At 32.4% G+C, this 21302-nt stretch overlaps 1 protein-coding gene across 4 annotated transcripts; it reads right to left on the bottom strand.

Moving 5' to 3' along the window:
- Positions 1-619: 619 nt before the first annotated feature.
- LOC148618708 (neuronal acetylcholine receptor subunit beta-3-like) lies at positions 620-20372 on the bottom strand. Of its 4 annotated transcripts, none has more exons than XM_088577872.1 (11): positions 16700-20372; positions 15648-15664; positions 12248-12309; positions 8114-8352; positions 7394-7503; positions 4880-5331; positions 4476-4562; positions 3188-3303; positions 2203-2641; positions 1268-1988; positions 620-1037 (listed from the first exon to the last, which is right to left on the bottom strand). In XM_088577872.1, exons 3-9 carry the CDS (start codon positions 12303-12305, stop codon positions 2246-2248), a joined length of 1458 nt encoding a protein of 485 aa, XP_088433998.1. In that variant the 5' UTR covers positions 12306-12309; positions 15648-15664; positions 16700-20372; the 3' UTR covers positions 620-1037; positions 1268-1988; positions 2203-2245. The 4 variants fall into 4 exon arrangements, with proteins under 4 accessions (XP_088433998.1, XP_088433997.1, XP_088433995.1 ...); XM_088577871.1 differs by lacking the exon at positions 15648-15664 and having other exon boundaries at positions 1268-1580; positions 1907-1988; XM_088577869.1 differs by lacking the exon at positions 15648-15664.
- Positions 20373-21302: the final 930 nt, after the last annotated feature.

Raw genomic sequence — 21302 nt, 5'->3', positions numbered from 1 at the left:
TAAGGGTATATTATATCTGCATTGTAACTTTAAGACCACAATTAGAGTTTTTATCAGTAATATGTGTTTCCATTACCACCCAGACTAAAGTTTTCTTTATGACGAAGTTGGCAGATTACACTACAGGTGCAATGCTTTAGTATCACTAATGTTAGATGTAGATTGTAAGCTTGAGTGTTTAAACATCAATTAAACGCATATTGGAAACATAAGATGAAATTGATCAGAAATAAAGTGTTTCTTTGACGTGTTACATAACACCTCTTTTGATATTTTCAGTGCTTTACAAACTGTGCAGGTGTTTTCAACTACTAGTGAGTAATCTTAAGACGAAATAGAATGTGAAGTAGTTACAAGCATTTTTTTTTATTTTGGTGCCGCCATTTCAATTATTGATTCATACTGATTCCCCATACCTAACGTTTGTACATTTCTTAATATGTCATTAAACATGACCCCTAAACAATCATTGAATCTGATGATTTACAGTTGTACTTTCAGTCCAAGATTGTCATTTAAAACTCCTTTCGAAAAAAAATGAGTAAATAGTAAACATTGGAACTATCCTGCCTACTACGCTACCCAAGAGAATAACGCATGCAGATAGAAGACACGCCGAAAATCAAATATCCGCTGAACTAGGTTCCCCTAGGTGTCAAATTTGAAAATAACATTCGAATAAATTTGAAGTACTTTCTATATTGATACGGTCATGTATATTTAAAGTTTTCGTTTCGTTTTAATTTGTCTGTGTATTTTTGTTTTTGTTTTTGTTTTTTTTTTGTTAAGTTTTGTTTTTTGTTTTTTTTTAAGGACTTCGTTTTCTAGTGTACGTGCAATAGATGCATTATAAAAACGTACTCAAGAATAGAAAAGTAATTTCACAAAACTGACTTTAATATATAAGCAGCATTCGAATAAAACTCCGTGTCTTTAAAAAAAAAATGCAGTCATAATGAAAACAATAAATAAAATTGGATTTACTCTCGTCAGCCTGTATGTGCATTGTCTGTGATAATGACAAGATGCAGTCTAATCTGAAAGAAAATATTAAAGTTTACATCAAAATTCATTGTCAAAACATTTAAAAAGATAATACTGATTAAGTCAACTTGGAATATTCTGTATTACACATTATTCATTCATTTTTTTTTATTGTTTTTTTTTTTTTTTTTATTTTATTTTTTTTTTTTTATTTCTTACTTTTAATTTTTTTAATTTTTAGTAAATATTGTAAGATATCATGCTTAAATGTAGTTTTAATTACCAGTCCATATATAAAATTCAGACGCTGTCCATATTAAAGTGATTCATGGTGAAGTAAAACCCACCGAACTATCAATGCTTTTTCAATCTACTTATGCTACATTTTTACGCAATACATGTCTGTTGTCCTTTCCATATTCAGATCTGTACTTTTGAGAAAATCACACATTTATCACCAAATAAAATCAACCAAATCGATAACGATAACTATATATTGCAAGGTGCTAATTTCATCTACAATCTGTATATTTTTTCTCAAAAACGCAACACCCAAATGAAAAAACTATGACTGGTTATGTGGTCTGTACTTGATTCTGAATAGAAATAAAAGTAAAATTGGTGGTTTCTGACAAGCATGAATCACCTCCTGTATGATTTTTTAAAATAAATATTGAAACTTAACTAGTCAAGAGTTTCTACTCAGCACAAAATGAGAAGACTTTTATAGTTATTAGTATTTAAGTACTTAATAGCAAAGTTGTAAATAAATGTTTATTTGCATAAGATATATTGTCCTTTACGGGAACTTCTGTTTGAAACTTTAAGTTTCAATACATTTCAAAAACATTTTAATAGGTGAAAATTTAAGCCAATACTGATTTTGAATAAAACTTACAATGTAGACCAAGAATATACTTACCACTACTACTACTACTACATGTTTTGCTGACAATAAAGTGCTGCCTTGAGAGCTTTTATGGGCACTGTTTGCTTTGTAATCCCTATAAAAACATTTTGTTCTTAAATTGAAGGTGTCGAAGTTTTATCTACTTTGTCTCGTGATTATGTTTAAGTATATTGACGTATTCTTTTGTAGTTTATGAATTCGTGGTATTAGAAATTTCAAATTAATTAATATTACTACTTGATTAAACATTATTAATATCTCTTAGCAGTAATGGCTTTTTACAAAGAATAGATGAACATATACATTACCTGAATATGCTCTGTTTCCCTGGAGGACCCGCCATAACAAACATCAACTATTAAATATGAAAGGTATAACAACAGAGAAAGATCCCACAATTGTTGTTAGATACAGAAGAAAGAAAATCCTGTCAAACACTAAAGCCAAAGCTTTCCATTCTTTCGTCACTTTTTCCTTCCTGTCTTTTTCTTCTAATCTTTCTTTGTAAAACTTGAGAAAATTTCGTATTTCTACAAGTTTAGAACGTATTTGAGCTAACTGTGTATGATTTTCTGTAATATCAGTTTGGTCTGTAAGGAGACACTCGTTCGAGCCTCGCCAGTCATTAGACCACCTATGGTTACTATTGACTCCCTTGTATTGAGATTTAGACGGAGGACCGTCAGTGGTAAAGGGTAATACTAAGTTCTGCATACACAACATTCTTGCCACACAGGAAAACATAACCTGTAAATAGAAATCATTATTTCAAGAAAGATAAACTATATATACTTTTTTCAAAATGTTACTTTATTAGACTTTAAAGGCCTTTATTCAACAATATGATGACTAATGCATTGTTTTGTCGAAGACATAAAGCTACAATTTGTTTTTGTTTTGTTTTGTTTGTTTTACAATTTGAAACCTTATTTTTTCACAAATATTACCTTACGACACATTGCCACTGATTAAAAGATCGGATAAAATAAATGATACATCTCAAGACTATTTGTTAACATTATCAGTAATGTCTCCTCTTTCGCTCTTTAGCATCTGTTTAAAAGAAGCAATTTTGAAGTGCTCTGTCTGTACTAGGGTCTAATCTGTTCTAAGATATACTGTTGATGAACGAAGTATAAATACATTTATTTATAATACAAGGTTTTATTTTACATTTGTTTCATGATGTTTCATAGTAGTGTCTTAAATGATCGAAGGATATAATATCATATCGTTGGGAAGCCTATTACGACATATTTCAATCGCGGCATGTTCTATTAGAAGATAACATACCTTTTTGACAGCATATGGAACAGGTGCTCTGGCTCCGAAAAAAGTCATGTTAACAACAAAAACATTGAGAAATGATGATAGTGTTATAAGAACCATGTTCAGACAGTAGTAAGTTCCTGAAATAAAAAATTAAAGCAAATGTCAAATATACCGACGTGTACAGTTTAAAAAATTTTGTTGTATAAATATGTTTTGTCCGTCTTTATTGATAAAGACAGTTTCATTTTCTACGTCTTGAGTGTTCGTTTGCTTATTAGTTTTATAAGCTTTAAGACATTTTCCTTCTCTCTTATGTTATTTTGATATAAACTTAGGTAAAAAAAATCCACGTTTTCTGAATGAAGTAAAAATTGTTTATCATCTGATAGACATAACTTTGTTATATGACAAAAATTTACTTATTCTTTTTGTTGATTTAAACTTTTATTGTAAAATTGAATTTGATATTTGTCTGCTAATATTTGATTTAATGGCCATCGGTTTACATGTGAGGTTATTAAATGTGCACCACGAGACTAAGGTTTATTTCTTCATAACAAAAATATATTACATTCATTACTTAGAAATCGATGGTAAAGGAGAACTATTGAACAAACTTTACGACAAACGTGATAACTTTTCATTCATTCAGATTTGTCAACTTTCCTTTCATCTGTGGCAACATCCCTACAGCACCTGCGTATGGAGTGTTCGTATCACCATTCATACGTTATGCCGGAGCTTGCCGAAACGACGCAGACTTTTTGTATCGCGTTAGAACTCTAACAAATAGGCTTCTGGAACAAGATTATGTTGCTACAAGATTGAAGTCATCATGAACTCGTGCATCGTTATGGTGTATCCATCTGCACCAAAGCTGATTTGTTCGACGGGTCATAGTTTTCCTTTTCTCGTTTGTCTACCCCGGACTTGACTTTTTATGAGCAACTCGGCGGGTGTTTCTAGAAAAGCAGATGACGCTTATCCTACCGGTGCACCTGGTCCATGTTCCTAGCTTTTAATGGAGTCCGAGTTGCTCATTTTCTTTTCTTGCTTTGTATGTATGATTTTAGTTGCTTTGTGTTCTTTGTTGTGTATGTCTGTTTTCCATGTCAGGTCTGGGACTGCATTCTTTTGATTACCGATATAACCTTGGTTCCCTTGGTTACTCTTAGATCAATTACATTTCTTGAGTATAGAAAACATTGAAACGACATAGTGTAAACAATGTTGATAATGTATATAATTAAGGTTAAAGTCCCAAGTATAAAATTTTATCTTCGTTGAAATGTTTGATACACTATCTCACCTAGAATTGGAATACGTTCTGCTGCAGGTGGAATGTTCGCTTCAAACAGCAACATCAGTATGAAAAACGCCATGAAAATGCTCATACCTATTTAGAAATGGATTAAATATTGTATACAAGTATTCCAAAATTTTAGGCATAATGTTATTTAAAACGTATACATTTATCCCTTTTATTTTCAGTTACCGATTTAAATATTAATATTTGTGTATTAATTTATTGTAGTTGGCTTTATTTTTTATTCGAGTTCTTAACCTTCGCTTGTACAGTCTTAATTCTATGGTCTATCACCATGGTGACATTTTGGTAAATATATATAAAATATGAAGCGAGTCATATGAATCAATTTAACAGTTGAAATTGTCCAGTTTAATAGCATTATAACTCAACTATACTATACAAACCAAGCATCATTTTCGCCGGCGACTCGGGTGGAATCCAAAATAATACTAAAGTTAATGAAGTCAATAACACACAAGGCAAAATAAGAATATTGGCATAAAACGTTGCCCTCCGTCGTATCACCAACTGAAAAGTTAAATCTATGAAAGGATATGAACAACAAGCATAATTTTTCTCATTTCGAATTGCTGGAACAGCTATAACTTCCCACACATTACTTGGAGTAAAATCATCCATGGTGAACGCGGGTCCACTTTTGAATTGTAAATCAAGTTGAAGACCGTTGTATGTCCAAGATCCAAATTTCAAAGTGCAGTTTTGTTTATCAAATGGGTATGTTCCTACATCAATATCACACTGGCTTTTGAATACAGCTTGAGGCAACCAAGTGACAAATCCACTACTGTTAACAATACATAAAGCATCCTTGTATTCACTAAGTCTCTCGTCAGCACTAAAACAAAAAACACATGACACTTTGGAATTTATTGTTTTAGATTTTGATATAATTTCAGTCACTCGTTAAACTTCATAACCATTGAGTTATTGAAAATATATCGTTCTTTTGTTATATGTTTTACTTGATGTGTTATGTCGTTCGAAGGTGCAAAATAACGGGTATATCGGTCGTTATTTAAACTTTGATATCAATGGTAACTACAATAATGTATATATTTTATATTTTATCTTGAACTTTCAAAGACTTTGGTTATAATGCTGCTGATGAGGGTTACTCCTTAAAATATATGTACACATACCAATATATGCAAAATATAGTTACTATCTTTGCAATTTAACAAAGTGTAAATTTTGCCACTAATCATTGTAGTTGATAAAACAGCAAAAGCAGGAAAATTGTAACAACTATCAAAATTTAATTGACTGTACATTTCGCTTACTTGTTTGGTAGTTATTTTGACAGGGATTTATTGTTCGTTCTATCCATCAATTTACTATTCAAACTGTGCTGCTTAACATTTTGGACAAACATAGAAGGCCAACATAAAAGCTGTTAAAATGTCGTTTTTAGCTCATTCAATGTCGTCAATTAAATTAGTGTTTGTTTTATATTTTCGTTGTAGAAACTTATATACATCGAATGGTTATCCCATTAACTTTTACATCGTGCAAAGCGAAACTAGAATGATCCTCCTATTAAATAGTGTTACAGGCTGTAAGATGCAGAAAACCCGCTTCGTGATGCTAATCCTTCAATTTGTTTAAAATGATGAATTTTGACTGAAGAATTTACAAGTTGTATCCTGCTGATCAAAGAGCTGCCAAAAAGTCTCTAGATGATAGCATTTCAGAACTTAAAATTGATTACTCAGCTGACATGTTTGCATCTTGCGTATCAGGAATTCAAATGAAAAAACAAAACTTTTACACATTTGTTTGATTAAGTTTGAAATTGTATTATTTGATCGACTATTAAAAAAACAACTTAAATTACGTCATGAAAGTTCGTAACTCGGTCAAGTAATAACAAGAAGGCTTCATCAACTGTGATTGGCCAACAACACACCTGAGACCAATCAAATGTACTTGCAAAGATTTATTAAACTTCATGACAAAAACCCAGGCGTTGATCTAAAAATGTAAACTCCCTCCCCAAATGGGAAACAATTCTTGTTTGCAAAATTTGTTTTATTTATTTCAATTTATTTACTTCGACAAAGTTTCTTTAAATATCAATGATTTCTCGTCTTATGAACAAAAGAAATAGAAATGTCGAGTTGCTCATTAAAAGTCAAGTCCGGGGTAGACGAAAGGAAAGTTGACAATTCTGAATGAAAAGTCATCACATTTGTCGTAAAGTTTGGTCAATAGTTTTCCTTTACCATCGATTTCTAAGTGTAGGTAAAGATATGAGGCTGACTTCACAGTGTCTGTGGTATCCTTTATCTCAAGTTCTTTGGGGTAGATCCCCGAAATTAGGATTGTTTAAAGATAATACGTCATCTATATAGCGGAAACTGAGATTAAAAGATCTAGCTGAACGATATTCTTTCTTTCGGATCAGATCAGCTATAAAGTCAGCCTCATAAGAGTGAAGAAATAGGTCAGCAAGTAGAGGAGCACAATTTGTTTCCATTGGAATGCCGACCGTTTGTTGAAAAATGCGTCCACCACACTGGACAAATATGTTGTCGATTAAAAATTCGGGCATTTTGTAAACATCTTCTTCTGTATATTTGAAACTGAGTTAAAATGCTATGCCAATAAAGGTAGAACTTAAAGGGAACATTTTAATGAAGTTCTATCAACAGTTCTTCGATTCGAAGAGGGAAGATCATTTTCAGCGAAAATAAATTGTCAGGTGGGTAAGGCAACGAATTTTGCCCTACTCTTACCTAATGTCTTGTACATATTTGTTCTGAATGATTCACATTATTTTCTTAATCATGTTATATGATATCTAGAATCTACGCATTACTTTCTTTCAGTTTCTGATTGATTGTTCCCTTGCATATTACTTTCATCATGGAAGCTAATGTCAAATCAAATTAACTTACTAATTGTAAAGTTTAATGTCTGGTGTCCATATTTTATTTGGTGGTAGATGGACCTCCTTAACCCCTTTGTATTCTGATTCGTTCCATTTCAAATATCTGTCCTCCCACAGCTTCAAAAGAGAAAGAGCATTATGCATAAAAGCTTTAGATCATTACAGAAGAAAAAGCAGTACCAAATGTATAAATAAGGGAACATGATGCAAATATAACAATAACGACCATGAAATAATTATATACGATAATTTCATTGTGGTAAAAAGCAATTATAACTTATAATCAGAATAAAATACTAATAGCCAAGATTGTTATGTTACTCTTTAAATAAAGCACAAGTCGTAACCTGCTGTTCTCACTATTTCTAACTAATATTCAGCATTTTTAAAGGACACTGCTCTCTTCCATAAATGCAAACGAGATTTCCTATACTTATCATTTGTCAAGCTATGCTTTGTATGGTCTTAGTTTCGGGAAGAATCTAAAATAGACGACTCTGAAATTCTGTTTTAAGCTCACAAATTTATCAACAAGATGCACTTACTATTTATTTGATATGCTTTAGAATGCTGCGCAAATGGCAATGAATTAATTAAGACAAATCTAGTTGTCAAGAGATTAGTGAAAAATGTAATAAAAATACTTCCGCATCGGTTAGACAAAATGCATAAATCTGATAAAAGATTTATCACATACATTGTACACCATTATATAACCTTTACTTACGTGATCTACCCACACATTTATTGTCAGAATTTGTTCTTTTTCGTCCAGGTCTATAATCTGTATGAGCTGTAAACCAAACTTGACTGTCATCCTATCCTGGTACTTAGCCAGCGGACGACTGTATTTACCACGGTATTCATACCATTTAAGGATATGCTTAATAAGTCTTTCCTCTTCTGTTAGCTCTACAACATAACCTGTAATCCCCGATCGTTGGTTTCGACAATGTCGAAATCGACCTGTAGATGAAGATATTAAGAATGTTATTATCAATTTTACATCCCAATTAAAAATCGAAATTATATGTGATGTTAAAATACTCGAGTACCCAATAATGATATTGATAATGATTTTTAACTACTACCCTAATAGTTCATTTTAGATCAAATAAGTTTATCTTAACAGGAGGAAAATAAGTTCTATCATTGAAAATTATTTAATTACACCTCCGTCTAAGAATCAGGCAAAATATGTATAAGGTGTGGCACATAAAGGAAAAAAACACAGAGATTTTCTTGCATTAACCAAGTATTTATACCCGATCAGAAATAACCATCAAAGTGTTTGTAAAATTTGCCTTCTGAGGATATTATAGGTCAAATTTAGTAGAAATGCACAATGGAAAAATGGCAGGAAAATTTTTCAGCACTTTTTTCTTGTATAAGCAGTAAAAAATTATCTACGTCACAGATGCGTCAGGATAAATTTAAATATCTGCTCAGTTGTTTTCTAGATGTATTGAGTATATTTGAGGAAAAAAACAAATTGAGAAATATGATATGCCACCCTATAATTTTCCTTGTTCATGCTACCAATCCATTCAAAACACGTACCTTATTCATACTCCCAGTATACTTTTTTGTATTCAAAACACTTTTAATCTTTAAGCCCAGTGTAGTTATTTAAGATTTATTATATTTTTGCAAAGTTGTGCGATATGAATAACTTTCAGGTTAGCTTACGCTTCATTTACCAGTTAATATCATTATGTAAACCATAATTGAGAAAGGATTATTATTGGTGTACTATATATACTTCACATTCTGATAAGACGTGCTACAAAGCTCTTTAGACCACATTCATGGTAAAAAAGTGATAAAGATATGACGTACGTCAAAGACTGTGTCTATTCAACAATATGAAGAAACCAGTCCTATTTGAATCGAAATAAATCATGGAAACTCAATTTTATCATTATTTTACCACGACCTGGCCATCTATGTTCTTATTTAACTCCTCGCTATCGCTCGGGCTGAAACATTGCGAAATAAATGGCCAGCCCGTGGTAAAACAATAATAAAATGGAGTTTCCGCGATTTATTTCAAAAACCTCCCGATGTCAATGAGTAATTGATCGGTGTTTCTTGTTTTATGCATTGATTGTCGTTTTACATTTGACTCAGTCTTCTTCTGAATTAACTTTTATCGACCATTATTGTGGATTTGTTGTCTGCATATGTTGGAGGTGGGGTCTTGGGAGGAGTGTGTGGGGTTGTGGGGGGTCCCATCAAACTAGTCAAATCCCGCCGCATCTACCATGCCTATCTTATTTCAGAATCATCAAGCTATTTTTAATCATGTGTGGTTTTGAGTGGTTTTTTTAGGGTAAAGTGTAAAGCCAGTTTTACTTAATCTGTATATTTGTCGTTTCAGTTACTAGTTGAAGCATTCCGGGTGTGGGAAATAACCGTTCTTTGAGATCATATAGACTGTATTGTCCGTCTAGCTGTAACATCGCGATTAATTGTATTGTTTCTTTATACATTGTATTGATATGTGTTCGGTATTATTTTGTAATAAAAAGGAAGATTCTTTTTCAATACTAATATTATTAGTCTTTAATCTTGTCTGAACTATATCGAGTTCTCTCAAAATATTCATTTTCATGGAGTTACAAGCTTTCAATTTCTCAAAAAAAATGTTCTTTAAGTTAGGCATCCAAATATGAGAAATCATTGGTCTGTTATATGGATGAAATTTTCTGATCGCATGCAACAATTGCATCCTGTGGGATGTTCAAACTGGTATATACAGATTATGCTTCAGATACAGTATGTATATTTGTAAAAGTCTGAAAGCACTTTTGTCATTATACGTGTTTGCAGATATCATTAGATAACTGTGTTATCGAAATTTGGGAAATGCATATAAAAAGAAATTATGTAACATCAAAAACCAGAATCTCGACATTAATGTGTTAAATTAAATGCAAAATCAATAGCTATACAAAAACTGGTGCCAAGAGATCTTTACTTTTATCATACATTTAACTGTTATATGTTTTTTTTTCAAGCTAAGTGTATTTATGTTCATTTAGTGAACGATCCTCCTTTATCACACCTGTTACAGTTTCTTCTTCTTAAAATTATGTGATCTCAAGAAACTGTGCTTGAAACCCAACTTCGTGAGATGTTGACCTGAGTATGTGTGGGAAATGTATAGGTCCTCTCGTAAGTACATGTAAATTTTCCTAGGAATGTCGATATTTCTTCAGTGTAAAGAGAGGTTTGTAAAGGCACGCCAATACCTTTTTTCTAAATCCAATACAGACAAATAAGTTTCAACATTACGGAGCATTGTAGTTTTGTTTTCTTTCCATATTAACGACTCTATATTAAGGAGATCATTGACTTTCGTATCTTATTTATTTGAGCTGTTCTACAAGGAAGTGTCTGATCGCGTGTAACAATCATAGAACATAAAGAGTTGGGATGACAAAATCTAAATTGGTGTATAATGGGATTAAATTTGTTTAGAGAATTTGCTTTTCATAACATATCCGAATAAAATATTAGTCATGCACAGCCTATATAGTCTGATCTATGTTTTATGATGCGCAGCGTGCACAAGGGTTTAGTATTTAGTGAAATATCAAATTTAATGGTTTCAAATGTTAGAAATAACAATTTTATATACTTGTAGACTCAAAAAGTGTCCGGCTCCACAAACATGTCCGATTTCACAAACGTGCCCGATAATACATCGTTGTAATAAATATGTAAAAATAAACAGCGTCGGGTGTTCAAAAGGACAGGAGAGACGTCAACATAAAATTTAGCGATGTCATGCAGTCGGAACATTCCTTCATTAGTTTCTCGGTCGTAGGAATTATTTTAACAGGAATTGCATCCATAAAGAACCAGAATATAGTGGTTGATTGTGTTTATAAGACAAAGTTATTTCTGTTTTACGGTTAAATAGTTGTCCCTGCACTATAGAAAAGGAACAAACATATAAAAAATTAAGCATTTAATTTCAAATTATGGCTTAAGAATTCACGAGTATCCACAAGTATGTAAGCGTCTGCAGATTGTTTAGTTAAGTGTGCAAGTGCTATGAGGAAAACTTGGGAATACAAACTCCGATGCTATGGATATATGTACTGGTCACACACATGTATGGTGAAGATATCAAGGATATATCCTCTCCTCCAGGCTTAAACAAATTCACAAACGAACATAAACGGTTTGGGAAGATATTTGTAAATCGGAAAAGCTTGTGCGATCGAATTGGACATGTTTGTGAAAGTGACCGCGTCATAAAAGCATGTAAGATGTTTTACAATTTTTAAGACTTGAATTGGCGTCACAATATAATCAAGCTTGTTTGTGAAATCAGACACCTTTGTGGAATCGGACATGAATCTGAGTCTTACATACTTATTTACAAAAATATCCAAGTGCCCTGGAAATCAATTAATCTACCAGTAATTAATATATTTTGCTTAATAGGACAATGCATCATATGAAGGACTTGGTTTAATTATAATTATTTATCGACAAAAAATACCGAAGTGTCAGCGTTGGGATAATTCATATACGTCAAATTCCCAAAACATGGGATAAATGTGAACACAAAAAACAACTGAATGAAATAGATCAGACAAAAAACTGTACAAAGGCAAAACAAGATATAACACAGAAAAAACCAAAGCTCTGGCAATGAACTTCCCAACAAACCGGAAGTGACATTATTACATGTATACATAGATAAATATATACTCACAAAAGCAGGACAAAATATCGCTTATTCTTTTTCATTTCCTTAGTACAAAAAAGTTACGCTATAAAATAGATGAAAAAAAGTAGATGCACTAAAGAGAGCTAATCTTTATTACACATTTATAAGACTTACCAGTGCAGCTTGCCATGGTCACCAGAAGTAAAATTGTCCCGGAGACTAGGTCCATCATGTACCTGAAACGATGTAATAAAGCATCAAATGGGCGAAATTTTCAGAAAACAGTTTCGAACAGTCAAACTTTGAACTGGTCCACAAATAATCCAAGTCCTGAGCTGTTTTGCATCACTACATTCCTCTTAGTGACAGTTAAACGATCTCTTCTCATATGTTTTATGTCTTCAATGTAATCTCCCGAATTCAATTGAACGGCAATTCAACTGGCATTCTTACGCAAATAAACTGATTTGTTTTCGGCAAAGCAATACCGAAGGTGATAGAAAGTTTAGAATGTTTTGTATGGTGATGATTGTTAGATCCCACTGAGGGGAATAAATGCGTGCTATACTATCATATATATTGATCGAATAGAGGCACTATTACTTCTAAAACCGAAGATCATTTCCAATGGGGAATTAAGATGGCTATTTTATGAGAATTTGATGTAATTGAATTCTCCAGTTTGATGTGTTCACAGAAAAAACTTGCAACACTAGAGTAAAGTTAAAATATAGCGGTCGATATATGCATTGTGTTGGCAGCGTGAGTCGCTAGCACTGATAGACTGTCACAGATTTCCCAGAAGTCAAACTTATCCTTTCTTCTTTACAATGACTTATTTGCACGTTGTGTTTAAAAGTCTGCCTGTAATACTGCAAATCATGTTAACTCAATGCCTTTTAATTAATATCATGAGTTGTCAGTAAGTGAAATTGTCTAGGGACACAACTGTTATTGCGATGTTGTAGCCCTCGTACTGTTGACTATTATAAGTAAAATATCTAACATTTTAATGAATTCCATGTATTCCATTGATATGTTTAGCTTATAATATTTTATTGTTTCTTTTAAATTGAGGAGAATTGGGAAACTAGTAATGCGTCGAAAAGTGCAACAACACAAACAGGGTCTAAAAAAATAGCAAAAATGACCAAACTGGCACTAAATGAACGGTAAGCAATTTCCCACACTTGGATGTCATCTTTAAGGCTAACTGGTTCATAAAACCAGTTTACCGGTTAAAAAAGTCAAAATCGCACAAGATTGACAAAAGCTAGATGTAACTGATTTAAGACCGCCCCAAAAGATGTTGAGGAAACTATTTGGATGGGGCCACAGGTATCACTTTATCTCTAACACAATAACACACAATTGCTATTTGAATGACTTAGAAATGAATGGTATTTATTTACATATGAGTAATTTACTATTGTATGTATTTTTCCAAAGTAAAACAACCTTCATGACTTATCTCGATATCCACCTATTTATACACCATACATATTTACCAAGTTCCACTTGCAAATGGGTTTTACCAATTAAATGAAGTTATTTACAATAACGAAGACCGACAATTGTAAGGAAACATGATAAAGGCCAATTTATTTCTATGTCAAATTATTAAACAAACTGTCAGTGAAAGGACGATTTATCGTGATGGTGTGTTAATGCTTTTCCAAGTAGTAACAACATTGTTCGATACGTATGGCGGACATTTGGTAATGTAGTACTACATTTAGTATTTCTTTTCCTTGTTTTTATTTGTCTCGACACATACGAAATGTTGATGTATAATCAGCATAATTATTGCCAAAATTAATTCGAGGTGCGACAACCTATTGTTTTATTTTTAAGACCTCAAACGAAGCTTCGATTCAACTGCATTCAGACAAAACATGATATGTCCAATTATATAACTTGAGTCCAAAAGGAATACATTTATAAAAAAAAAAAAACAACAACAAACAAAAACAAAAATAAACGACTAGATTCAATGTGCCAATTTACCTTTTTGCATTATATTTACAATTATGGTGCGGTATTAGGGTCATAATAAGCATTTTAGTATACAATGTATGCTTAATTCGATTTATGCATTATATGCCTAAAGCGAATTTTGCATGTGCTAGATTGTTTATGCATATGCATAATTCGAATTTTAGTTTAAACACATACATATTTTTTTTCTTCAAATTCACCAATTATAGTTAATACAACAGTAATACATCATAAGGATTCGGAAAGAACCCTAAGCTTATGTTAATCCGTCTCGTATCATATGACAAATATTAGCACATTGAATCAACATGATCTAAATACGTTCGTTTTACATATATTTATGCAATAGTGAAATAGAAAAACAATATGTGAAAAGGAAGATAACAGAAGAAATATGATGAAATGCATTAGATAAAAAAAACATACGAAACTAATGTTAATCTACAAATCGTTTACTTTCCAACGAGGTTTTCCCATCCGGTTTCAATATATATTTTCTAGTGGTGTTAACTTCGTGCCACCAGTAACGATACGCATCGCTTCTATCTAGACTCCTTCGAAATCAAAATTTGAAGACCATTGTCCCATACGATATCCCCGTCTAATAAACGAAACATACATTTTCCCAAGAGTAAATTTACCGCTCGAGAATCAATCGGACACGTTGAAGAAAATTGATCCTGGTGTAAGCTTTTTCCGACGCAGTCGGTATTAGCTTCGCTTTTTACCCTTTGACCTTAAGGACGCTCTTCTATGGAAACGTAAGTCACCTAGTCGCAATTCTTTTTTTCCCGATTGGTCAAATGCCAATAACTTAGTGGCATTCGAAAAATCTTAATCGAAAATTTGGAATTGCGTTCGAAAAATCTTTATCAGAACCTTAAAAATTGCGTGCCATGTGTTATTTCCTTGAAAGAAATGTAGAAACTTAGAAGTAAAAAAGGACAAATTTTTTCTGCGTCGGCTGTCTTTTTTTTTTAAAGATAGTACTTGTTAATGATATACTCAATATGGGCGAACCAAGAACCGTCATCAGAGAAAAAAACACCCAGGTGTTTGTGACTAAACACTTTCTGGAGGTCAAAATCATTCATCTGTAGAGGGAGCATATCGCATTCGTGTCATTTCGGATGTTGAAACTAAGCCAAAATCAGTGACAGAGAACTTTGGCTCCGTGAATATTTGACGATTAGCGACTTTGAAGACTTCAGTCTTTGATTTTACCCTGATACTAAATATTGACCATTTCTTGCCCAGTATCAAACGGATCACATACGTTATGGTGATCATTTTCATATTTTCATATGACGTTAGAGGTTTTCAACACGTCACATATTAGGTTTGTTTGATCATTAAGAAAGAAAAATAAACAACCCATATGAAGTCCGTTATAAACCAACTCAAGCACCATGTATTATATGAAAGCATGGTAGTACTAGTGAAGATGTGGTAATAAAGAATGTATAAACAATGGGAAGATAAAATAACGCCCGAAACAACAAAACAAAAAGGCAACATACAAAGACAAATCGTAAGTTAAATATGAGAAAAAAGTGAACTCAAAAACGAACATCACCTTGTCCGGCCGTCCGTCTGAAATGAACAGGTGTATAATAATAAATTATAGTTGACAAACGACTTTGAAAATGTCCTTCCACTGCATTTAATACTTGATCTAGGGTAAATGACCGACTGGATAAACATTATCTAGTTCGTTAACCTCTATAAAGATACAATAACACAAGTTACGGTTATGTCAAAGGAATAAAGTTTAATGCTAGGTAAGTCAAAGAGTTTTTATGTTCTCCGATTTTATCCTTATTAATCGTTGTTGTTTTTCTTTTTAATTTCTGGCTATTTATTTAAAAATGGAGAAGTTGTTCAAGTCAAGTAATAAACAATAAAAAATATCAGAAAAAATACATGTATTTTCTCTGGATTGTACTGCCATGGTCCATTTTTAAAATGATTTAGTTGTGTTTGCCCAATATCCTTTGCCACTTTTGTGGCTATTTCAACTACTGAATGGGTTATTTTTTTTATGTAAAATAAGTTCTGGGCTGGCTATACAGGATAAATAATGGAAATGTAAGGTTTTTTTTTATTTCGGTTCTTATTAACGATAAAAAAAAAACAGTTCACAACTTTATGTGTAAAATAAATCAGTCAAAGTGTTTTTTAGTCCAAAAATGTTGACTTGGAAACTTCTTACTTTAATACTTTCTCTAAAATATGGCGAATTGAAAAGCAGCTGATTGGACTATCTTCCTCTTCCTGTATTCCATTTTCAAATTATATAATCAACTCAAGAGATGTTTTAAAATTATAAACAATCATCCTGTACTTTATTCAGAATTTTGCTTTCATTTAACTATTTCTCACAAGAGATTGTTGGAAACAGAAATTCTGTGATACTTTGGTGGCTGCGAAAAACGGAAATCGCCTATTGTCGTAGAAACAGGAAGCAATTAAAACAATTAAATAATCGTTGTTCTGCATCCTGCATCCACAAACTGGGCACATATATGCGTTTTATGCATGTCATAGTAACATGTATTCTTAAAACACAGTTACATCAGCTGTATCATTAATTTAAGGAGGTAAACGAAGCAAGAAGGAAGTTCTTACCTTGTTTCTAACTCTGCAATTGTACTCAGTTCGACCCTAAAATACACTGTTTAATCCATCCAGTTTCATATCATATACTGGTTTTCCATCAAGCAGAAAAATAGATCTGTTAGCCTTGGAGTCAACAGATAACTGCAGATATAAGTTCAATATTGTACTGGCGTTCCACCAGAAAACAATAGAAAAATAAATAATTTGCAGTAGTTCATCATTAATTAAAGTAAAGCTATAATACAGTCCTGATCCATCAATGATAAAATATTCAGGTGTTGGTAAACCATGCCAAGAATTTAACGAACCATTAGAAACTTTACTGAAAACCTCTACAGTGGGCTGATTGACAGTTACACCACTTGTTGTCTTTGTGTAAGCTTCTTATCGGGATTATTTCGAGATATACATGTATGTTTAAAAATCGTTATAGAGAGTGAAAGTTCTTGTCTATGTTCTTTTTCGAGGAAGCTGTTTTAATGCATAAACGAAATGGATATTTAAGAAAGTCAGAACTATCCAAAGTCCAGCGCCCTAGACCACTCGTCCAGCTAGGCTATATAAAAATATAGCTTTCGCTGGCCGGGTCATTCCTCCTCTTTGGATTAATGTAGCTAGCTGAATGGTTTAGGGCGTTGAACACCATTCTAGGAGACTTGATGCCATATGCCTTTTTTTATTGTCTTGATAGTGTATATTACTTCTTGTTTTGTGTCATTATTAAATTTACCGATTTTCTTTAATTTATTAGAATGTCTATGTTAGATTTTACCAGAAACTTTATGCCAGAGGTGTATGAAAAAACGAAGGGTTAATAAAAGTATGTAAAAAGTATGTAAAAATATGTAAAAGAAGTAATCCCTCGACTCGAGTTAAGCCGTCGTGTTATGTCAAAATTGTTCTTATCAGAAATCAGTCTATTAAGGAAAGTTTCCCAATTACCCACACAAATTGACTGTATGTAAGGTTATAATCAAAAATCAATTTCAGTCTATACTTGGGTGCTGCTGTCGGAGAAAATCTAACAAGATATATTTTGTACACTTAGATACATCTGTCATTTGAGATATGTCATCTTCTCAAAACGTTGCTAATCGGTTTCTTCAGACCGGACCAGACAGTAACCCCGTGGGATAATCATAAAATATTTTGAAGCATTAATCTTCGAATAAAAACTGTCCAAACCAAACTTCATATTTTTTTTATTTCAACATGAAGTAAGTCTTTACTTGCTTTTTTGGGTTATTTCACTGGATTTTTCACTTAATTTTTAATAGAGCATCGCTCAAGATTTTATAAAACCAATATCGCATATTACCCCCGCATAGCGTCCTGGTGGGCAATACTTTCAGCATCCTTATTCCTGATTTTATTCAAGAATCCAATTATCTCCATTTATTCTATCATTATAGATCCTTTATTTGAAATGGAAAAGACTAATACCACTTTGTAATCCATATTAAACTTAGCTCTTGGGAAACAAGAACATTATCCCCAATTTCTTTGCATTATGCAGATTTTAATCAATGCTTTCCCATTTAAGTTTTTACTTTTTCCGATGCTTGCTAATGGGTCTAATTTACGGCTTAATTAATAACAAATTTGATTCATTCCAGTATTATCTAACGATTGACAAGTACAAAAATGTTTTACAATTTGACTTATCTTGATACATCTATGTATTTTTCTCAGCTATATAATGTGTTTATTACGATAGACAATAATTAGGTTTTAAAATTAACAGGCATGGCTATATCATCAAAACCATTTTATAGGATGAACAAATGATCAAAATAAAAATTGATACAGAGAATGAACATTAAACTTTCAGAGGAATTCAAAGGAAAGTAACATAATGATAAATGAGTGGTTTCTCGCAGGGATTCTTTACATTCCCTGTTCTTCGTCACCACTCATGCAAAAAATTCAAATTCGGGGATTTTGTCACTTTAGTTGTCAGGGCCTTCCAGTGCTTACTGGAAGGTTTGTTTGCACTTGTTGGAGACCTTTTGCTGATCTCTGTAAGAATTTACTATTTTTATAGGGGGTTATACGAGGGTGCATTTGTTGTTTCACCAGATCTATTCTTTTTCAATTATACATGCACATGTATATATATAATATGCTGATTTACAACAAAACGTTTCTGTCCTATTTTTGTTTCTGTTGGTTATTTTCTTTATTCAAATTTTGTCTGAAAAAGTGTAGGGGCATTTTGCTATAAATATTGCTTAAAAATATCAACTTTGCTGTTATAACATAACATAGCATAGTAAAATATATAAATATAAGAAAAAAATAGTAATTTGTTGCATTAGGTAGTTCGTGCATTGCAATGGCGTCATAATGTTGCCATAACTTGCCAACATCATTTAGCAAAAACTGCTGAGAATTGTAAATTTTTTAGGTTTTTTTTACATATTTGCTTCTAGAAAACTATGTCCACACCCAAGAAACAATTTTATATTTTCACATATGATAAACTGCGTAATAATGAACGTATTCACGAAATATGAAGTTGTTTCTTGGGTGTTGACGCCATTTCCTCGCCAAAAATATGACCTTAAGTGACCAAAAAGTACAAAATTTGAGAGAATATCTGAATATCGGTAAACAACAAGCATTTTTTTTTCTGTTCTTGAACAGGGTTTTTTAGGCTACAAGATTGAAGTCATCACTACAGACGTTTTATGGTCATCATCATAAACTCGTGGACTGTTACATGTATCCATTTGCACCATGAGAACTGATTTGTTCAATGTGTCATAGTTTTCTTCCCTTTTTCGTCTATCCTGACTTTACATGAGCAACTCAGTGGGTGTTTCTAGAAAAGCAGAGGACGTTTACCCTACCGGTACGACTGGTCCATGCTCCCCTAAGAGCTCCGGATTTTCGTTAATTGGAGACAAAAATTATGTCAAGAAATTACCAGCATTTATACCTTTTTGTGGTCTCTCTATGTACTATTATACGCTAAATGAATAATTATAATGGAAGAGGAAAATAACGTCTACTGGTTCACCAAAATAGAACTCTGGACTTCAATTAAACGCACAAAACATGCATGCAATTATATCAAGAATGCAGAACTGACATGCACTGTCACAAGGGGTTTTTTTTTATTTGGGATAAGGGTAAACAGTATCTGCATGGGTTTAGAATAGAATATTTTCGACATAGAACTGATGTGACTGAGGTTTTTTTATCTCAGTCGTACAAAGGCTTATTGTATTCCTAAAATTTAACCCTAGAAAAATTCTCATAACTGGATCATTAAATTGAATAATGTAAGTAGAGAGCTAGAATATTTACTCTAGTATACTCGAAATGAAACACAGTTTAATATGAGTCTAATCTAGGTCAGCTTCGTGTTCTAATGAAAGTCTACGTTCATTGCGCATTGTGGTCAAAATTACCACAATCGGAATCGATTGATACTGTTTTTTATTTTTTATTTTATCTTAATTTTTTGTTGTTGACAGAAATATATGGAAGCTCGAGCTTCCACCTACATAGCCGGGAAGACAGTGCGCCAGCATGATTAAAATATTCAAATCCACAATTTAATTGATTAATTTTCAGCTAAATTTTGGGCAAATAACATCCTTTATCGTTCCTTTCCTTTAAATTTCTTCTACTTGGCTATCTCAGGTAAAATTGCTAAGTCACAAACTGAAGGTCAAGATGGGTGTCGGTATTTTGTGTAGCCTAACCCCGAACCCGAACCAAAATTTCAGAACGGAAAATTCTTTGTATATCATGTCTTAATGAAAATATAGTCATTTATTGTTTGTGTGTTTGAAGTTTATATTTGAAATGCACTTTCCTTTTTTTTTTACATTATGGTTTCTGATTGTTAGCATTAAACAGTTTTTATTTAATCATAGGTCGGTATTTGTGTAACTCAAGTATCATACTCGGATAAAAACTGTGTTGTCAGTCCATAAGTTCATTCGTAAAGCAATTGAGCCTTTCTACAAAACGAAATATTTTTGCACAAATTAAATTTTAACGGATTAATACCATCCGAAATCGAATGAAAAATCACTGACATATTAATTGCAATATATACCTAGAAATACATCTAACGAATGTTCGTGTCGATGTCTCTGCATTGTTGAAAGGGATTTATATAGTTAATGAAAAAAAAGCTATTCGTAACTAAGTTATTTTTGATTGAAATACACCATACAGGCCATGACCATAGCATGGGTAACCTCAATTCTAACTAACTAAGCTGTGTATTTATTGGATAGCAGAAATCCGCGTCACACTATTTCGACATCATTGTGAAAACTAGTACCAGTACAGATGTGTAGAAAAGAGTCTTCGAAGCAGCTTTTCTGCAGACCGCGCAATCATCTGTTCAAAGTGCAGATGAGTGGTTTAAATTACAAAAAAAGATGCATGCTATTTCATAAAATTAAAAAGAAAAAAAAACACGCACACACCTACAAAATTGTAATGAAGAAAAAATATCTTAAATCAAATACTAGAAGTTCAATGCCTTTCCGTACATAGTTAAAGAATTTATTTATCTTTATTCTTAATCTATTTATCTATATTTTTTATCATTATTATTTGCATTGAGAATGAAATGGGGTGGGTTCCT

The sequence above is a fragment of the Perna viridis genome, chromosome 4 (assembly GCF_037379345.1).
Source record: "Perna viridis isolate PV_CMFRI_1.1 ecotype Kerala chromosome 4, ASM3737934v1, whole genome shotgun sequence".
Classification (NCBI taxonomy): Eukaryota; Metazoa; Mollusca; class Bivalvia; order Mytilida; family Mytilidae; genus Perna; species Perna viridis.
Note: the sequence above shows the minus strand (reverse complement) of the source record. Positions and strands in the feature narration are given on the sequence as shown.